This window comes from Fulmarus glacialis, unplaced genomic scaffold (genome assembly GCF_000690835.1).
Source record: "Fulmarus glacialis isolate BGI_N327 unplaced genomic scaffold, ASM69083v1 scaffold29210, whole genome shotgun sequence".
Taxonomy (NCBI): Eukaryota; Metazoa; Chordata; class Aves; order Procellariiformes; family Procellariidae; genus Fulmarus; species Fulmarus glacialis.
Genome location: NW_009187598.1, coordinates 2,526 through 9,311, shown reverse-complemented (window position 1 = coordinate 9,311; position 6,786 = coordinate 2,526). Strand labels below are relative to the sequence as shown.

The window sequence follows — 6,786 nt, the reverse complement described above, 5'->3', positions numbered from 1 at the left end:
GGGGGAAGGCGCAGGGTGGCCCGCGGGCCCGCTGGTTGCGGTCCGCCATTTTGCGTGCGGTGCGGGGTGGCCGCCATTTTGCGTGCTGTGCGGGGAGGCAGCCATTTTCTGTGCGGGGCGTCCGCCATTTTGCGTGCGGCGCTGCCACCGTCCTTTAGCGCGGGCTGAGGGCAGCGCTCTCCCCCCGTTGCAGAGGCGCGGGTGAAGGTGATGGCGCGGTTCTCGCCGGAGTGCGCCGTGGTGCTGCTGGAGCACCTGGACCCGCCAGCGCCACCGGTCCTGCTGAGCCATGCTGAGCCACCTGCCTCTGTCGCGGCTCTTTGAGCCCCAGGTGAGACCCAGAGGACGTCGTGATGCCCACTCCGCCCTGGGCAGCAGTGCAGATGCCATGCCTTCCCCAAAACAGGCCTTGTGCACAGCGAGAGGCGGCTGCCCCGCTTAGCATGCCTGTCGGTGCCCAGCAACACAGCTACAAGGTATTACGCACACCTCCCTAAGCATTTTTCCACTCTTCCCTAGAAAAAGGAAGAACCCAGCTTCACACCAGAAGATGCAGTTCTGGCATCTGTTGGCATCGTGAAGTGTAGCCCCGACCGCGGGCTGCTGGTGTCAGAGAGCATGTTCCTGGCCCTGGAGGAGCTGATCCAAGCATGCTGTGGTGAGTGGCGTGCGCTTGGTGAGGTTGGGGGCTTTAGTAGCCTGAAGATAGGAAATTCACGAGGCTTTTCATGAGTTAAAGTTAGGGAGAGTGTGCCCTGTGACAGGCACTGATTGAGGGTCATGTTTTTCTCCTGAATAGTGGGAGTCTTGACCTTGTGCATCACCTCGAGTGGATTAGTGCCTCTGCTGCCAAACAGGCAGCTTGCTGCTATAAAGGCGCTTCGCAGTCTGACATCAAAACTCTCATTTTGCTCTCTTTTGTAGCGGGTAGAAAAAACACTCCCTTACTTATCCAGCAACATCTAAAATGCTGTGAGCGATTGGAGTTCATGCATGCAGGGTTTTAGTGCTTGCTTCTTACTTCAGGAGCCTTTTCCTTTGTACTGGTACTCGTAACATGCTTCTCTTTAATGTTTTTTTTTTCATTTAGTTAAAATATATCCTAGTCAGGCCAGAGTCTGTAGGTTTTTTCAGGCTGTTTTTGTTTGGGTTTTTTGGGTTTTTTTGTTGTTTTTTTTTTTTTAAACAAACTTATGTAAACAATGGACAGCATTGGTCCATTTCAGAGTATGTTTGTTTTTCCAGCGGAAGATGAAGGTGTCCCCATGGTTCTGGTGTGCGGCCCAAAAAACACTGGGAAATCGACATTTAACAGATACCTGATTAATCTGTTACTGAATCGGTGAGTCTTTTCATGTTCTACAAGTTTTTAAGTACTGCATGGGATTCAGAAGAAGGAAAAAAAGTGCCTGCAAAGGTTCTCAGAAAAGCTGTTACAACTGGAAGGTGGCTTATCTTTTAAAAACAAACAAACAAAAATAAAAAAAATAGGCATTCTTGTCTTGGGTTCAGTTGTCTTGGGTTCAGTTGACTACTGAAACATTTTTATTGAAATACTACTAAATTGCTGTCTTGGAGTATGTGAACGAATTGGGCACCGAGCATTTAGAGTTCAGTAAGGAACTAGAATTTACAACACTTAAAAACACAGAGTAAGTTATAATTTGTTAGGGTCTTTGAAGATTCTTGGCAGAGCAGGGTGTAGAAGCTTATTCTCCTGACCACTGCATGCTTAAAATAAAGATTAGAAAGTTTATAAATTGCATATGGCTGGTCTCCGGGTGCCCAGTTAATGTGGGAGAGGCGGTACACTGATTACTGCCACCTCTGATTATCGTTCTAGCTACTTCTCTTAAGGCTGGATTGGGTATGGAGCTACTGTAATATAATCTTGAACTGTAGGTGAGCTTTTTACGTTCTCACTTAATACTCCCTCAAGTGGGGGAAGGAGAGAGGCAGGTGGTGCTTTGATTATGTTCAAGAATTTAATTTTGATGGCCTGGAACAAAATCACATTTTGCTTCTGATGTGTTCCACGTCGTGTGCTGTTTCTTTTTTTTGGTGGATGCTAACATACAGGCTTCTTTCACTGCAGCCTTCCCTCAGTTGAGTATATGGAATGTGACATAGGTCAAACCGAATTTACGCCGCCTGGATGCGTGTCTTTAAGTAACATAACAGAGCCAATTCTTGGTACGTGTTTCGCCATTTTCTGCAATTGCCAGAAACCTGTTTCATTTCCGGAAGGTGCTTTCTGAGTAGAGGCTGTACTTTAGGGGAAGTTGCCACATTTATCAAAGGTGTATATAGAAAATAAAACAAAGGCTGTAAAAGTTTTCTTGCTAGGGGCATCTAAGTTCCATGTGAAAATCTCGCTAAGTAACGTGGAGCTATTCTCCCTGCTTGTTCTTTCTGTTCTGAAGAGGGCAGAATATAGTTGTTTATAAAGTGGTGGAACAGGCTGTGGCATGTCAAAGTGGATTTTCAGCCTTTCAGATTTGAAAGGTCTCTTTGGGAAAGTCTATCCCAGTTTTTAGTATCCGTAGATAGTAAAACTAGCTTGAGAAATACAGAGTGGATTCACGTAAGTTGGAGACTGTTCTTATGAACGTTAAAAAACTAAAGCCAGAGAAATTGCTGGTATTTGTGGTCTTGCAGATTTGGGTCGCTGTCTAAAAAGGAATATGGCCAGACTGGTTTACTTTTTGGATAGTCTGTCATAGAGGATTGTTGTTTTAAAATTCACAAATGTGTAACCAGTGATTTAAAACAAACAAGAAAAAAACCCAATATCCCAAACAAACAAAACTCCTACCATGGAGTCTTCCAAGTTTCTCTATAGGTGTAGGCTGTACAAGAAGGACTGTTAGTGTGTGAATAGGACGTGATTTTGGAAGGGATTGCGTGTAGGTGGTACAGGGATGGGAGTTCTTTGATTTGACTTGCTGAAACCACTAGTGGTTTGCTGCTTGCTTTTTCAGGTCCACCGTTCACTCATCAGCAAACACCACGTAAGATGGTGTATTATGGACAGACTAGTTGTGAGCAGGACACGGAAAGATACCTTGATGTCGTGAAGTACGTGTTCAGCTCCTATAAGAAGGAAGTGCCTTTAGTCATCAACACCATGGGCTGGGTGAAAGGTAAACAGGATAAATCTGTTCTCAAGAGGTGGTGCGGAAGGAAGGTTATAATCGTAGCGGTACACCACCATGCTTTCTAGAGAGTCCGAAACCAGAAAATACAGCTTACCTCCCTTGAGCTAGTGCTGGTCTTCCATAACAGCATTCCGACCTGTTTATGTAGTGGCAGCAATCGTGTTTTCTCTGCTCCCTAAAGGTGAGGGGTTGCTGCTTCTGATAGATATCATTCGGCTGTTGTCACCCAGTCACATTGTTCAGATGGATGTGTACGACTGGAAGGCCATGGCTCCGCTCACCCCAGAGTACGTTCATCTCACTCCTGGCCTGTACACCAAAGGCAAACAGCAAGCCAAATGCAAGCAGATGGGTACAAGTGGAGTGGAGAACTGGAAGCCCTCTGAAGGGGAGGGAGATGCATTGGCTCCCGAGTATAAGTTGCTGTACGTCCATCCAGAATTCCCTCGAGCAGGGGTTGCAGGTGAAGCGTAAGTACAAAGTTTAGTGCTATGTAGTGGTTAGTGGGCTTAACAAAATCATGCGTAGTCCTGATGGTAAAGTCCTGATGCTTTGCTTTGGCCTCAAGAGCTCCATTAAATCAGTCGGAGCTTACTAGTTTACTTATTAGGGGGTTATGTTTGGGTGTTGTTTGTTTGGGTTTTCTGGGTATTGTGTTTGGGGAGAGGTTCATGTAGGGTTGTTTTTTAGGCTGGGGTGTGGAGGGGGTTGTTCCTCCCTACTCTACTTCCAAGACTACTGTCAGTTACTTAATTTTACCCTGGGCATGACTTCCAGGGAATCATTGACTATTATGTCTCCTTTTTTTTCTGATTGGGAGGTTCCTTGCCTATTTCTTACAGACCTAGATGATGATCACATTATTTCTTAATTTCTCTGATACTTTGAGCATTTCCAAAATGTTTATTTTTCTGGACCTTGGGCCTTTGTTGCCAATTTTAAGTGCTTTTTTTGACTCAGCATTCACTAATGAGCTATTTAAGAAAACAAATGTGTTGCTCTGTCTTGTGACTGACTGACTGAAAGGTGTGCGGACATCAGGGTTGGAGAAGGGAGCCATTATCTAATAACAGACTTTGTTTAAAAAATAAAAGAAAACAAACACCACCCTTGTTAATTAATGCCTTTTTAAAGTTGAAACAATAACCTAAATCCTATGATGCCTTAGAGGTAATAAAAACATAGCTCTAAATTTTGTTCAGCGATAAAAGTTTTAAAACCTAAACTTGTGTGAAATAATGGCTAATAGTGCATAGTGTACTTGGGAATGTCCAGGGTATTTGGTTTGAACTGCTGTGTGAGGGTGTGCTGCCTCTCCTTGATCTGTTGCGGTTATTTTTCCAGGCGAGTACATAGCGGCATCTTGCGTGACATGTCCATACTGGGTTACCTGGGTCAGCTGCAGTCCCCAGACGTAGGGGCAGTGCTTCCGCTGCACGGTCTTGTGCCATATCAGGTAAATGAGCGTTTTTGAAAGGCTTGGAGATGATGTAGAGAGCCCAGCGCGTAGTAACTTGACAGTCCTGTTTGTACTGCAAATGTTTTTCAGAACGGGAAAAACGCTCTGTAATCTGCAAAAAGATAATTACTTCATTCAGTGTATCTAGAAGTGAGGTTTTTGTTGAGATGTCAGTGTGGCATGTGTTTTCTGCATGTTCAGTTGTTAGTGTTGAAACTGTGTTTGCCACTGAGATAATGTCTCTCTGCAGGTGTGGGTTGGGAGCTTTTTGTCTACTTGGCATTGTCTCTGAACTTGAACTACGGTGATGTTGAGCCAATGATAGAGTTGTTTTCTTCTTTTTTTTATCCCCTCAGGTACCTTTCAGTGCTGTTGCACTCAGGGTTATTCACACCGATGTTGCGCCTACCAATATCATGTATGCAGTGAATGCCAGCTGGGTCGGGCTCTGCAGGATACCGGATGAAATTAGATGCCAAACGGACGGGCCAGTCTTGCTGACACAGACACCGGTCTGTGATTGCCTTGGCTTCGGTGAGCAAGCCTGGGAAACCTTGAGCTGCATTCTCACCTGTTGTGTTTTGACAGATAGGTTGCAGAGTGATGGAATTGCCTACTCTTTCAAAAACAACTGAAACAGTGGGATGAGATAAAAGAATAATCATGTATTCTCTTCTATTACAAGCTGTGCTTCAAGTCTTTTGGTTTTCATTAACTTGTGGTAACAGCTATGGGGAATATCACTGAGCGGCACCTTTTTGTAGCTTGCTTCTCTCACTGTTTCATAACTTGACGATTTACTTGCTTTCTGGATTGACGTTCTCAAAAGCAGATTCCACGTGGCTTATGCAAAATTCCTTTAGTTGTCTGTCAGTTTCCTTCTACGACTCGATTTAATATTGGAGTTCTGACTTGGAGTTTGACAGTGAGCTCCTCGAGTTTCTGTAGGAATGTACCAATGAACTAGGACAGGCGGTTTGGGAAGTAGCCCTTCGTATGTATGTTGAGATACTGGAAAAGTGCGATACAGCAATGCAGGTTTTTCTCAAGATGTGTCTCAAATCCTTCTCTTGGTTCTAGAAGAGCCATTTATTTAAAGAGCTTCAGCTGCATCTGGTTACACAGTCTGAAATGATTGGGTGGAGTTAAGACTGAACTTCGCGTGTATTTTTTTTTTTTTTCAGGAATTGTCCGTGGGGTTGAGATGGAGAAGAAGCTTTACCACGTTCTGACGCCAGTGCCTCCGGAGAACCTGAGACTAGTAAATTGTCTGCTCCTTGGAAATATTGCTGTCCCAAACTGCGTTCTTGTGGGCCAGGTAGGAGCTGTGTGGGGAAAAAGGTGGAAGCTGGCTGAGCTTAGGCTGGCTGGCGGGTTTTCCATTTTCTTATTTCTGAGGCTTATGCATGCCTGGAGGTGTCTGGGCATTAGCAGATGGTTATCTCTATAGGAAATTGTCCTTAATGTATAGAAACAAGGGAGAAGAGAATGTTCTTCTCATGTTTCAGATACCAGAGTGGGGTTTGTTCGGTGATAGCTTGCCCCTTTCCACTAGTCAGCTTTGTTAGTCTGTAGAGGAAAGTGCTTCCTGCTCCCTTGAAGATACAAGTTCTTAAAGTTATTTCTGGTTTTGTTTTTCCTGTTCTCAGCAAGGAGTTGAGGGAGAGATCCCCTATGTCACATCCGATTATAACTACAGCATCTTGGGGTCTGGAAAGCTGAAAAAGAAGAAGCATTTCAAGAGGAGGGAGTACGCGTTCGAGTGTGATTATGCCTAAAGCCTTGGGGACCTTGGACCGTGGGATTTGTTTCGTAAGGAGACTGGCCAGAGCCAGGTGTGGTCACAGAAGCTCTGGGTGCTACAGAGCTCTGAGAGATGCTGGGCAGGTGTCCGGTGTAGGTACTACAGCATGTCCGTTTTTGATAATGTTTTATATTTTCAGTTTGTATTTTGGTGTTTTGTAATAAATACCTATTAAAAGCATTGGTTTGGTTTGAACTTTTTTCCTCAGCCTGCGTTGACTTGGACACGGCTGATACAAGCTGCAGGTGGTTACTGTCTTGAATCAGAAGCGGTTCTCCGTTTGAAGTCTAGCCTTCGGTTAGTTCTGGGTTTCGGAGAGCAATCTGCAGTGGCGTGAGCATAACTTCACAGTAGCCATAACACTG

General features: G+C 44.8%; 1 protein-coding gene across 1 annotated transcript; it reads left to right on the top strand.

The window, feature by feature from the left end:
* Positions 1-193: 193 nt before the first annotated feature.
* On the top strand, positions 194-6,532 carry NOL9 (nucleolar protein 9; the record flags this gene model as incomplete). The annotated part of the gene is made up of 10 exons (XM_009575725.1): positions 194-276; positions 520-658; positions 1,246-1,342; positions 2,096-2,193; positions 2,982-3,143; positions 3,340-3,628; positions 4,503-4,614; positions 4,974-5,151; positions 5,802-5,935; positions 6,267-6,532. Coding segments are annotated over 10 exons (1,421 nt in total), but the record flags the coding sequence as incomplete, so codon positions are not given.
* Between the last annotated feature and the right edge of the window lie 254 nt (positions 6,533-6,786).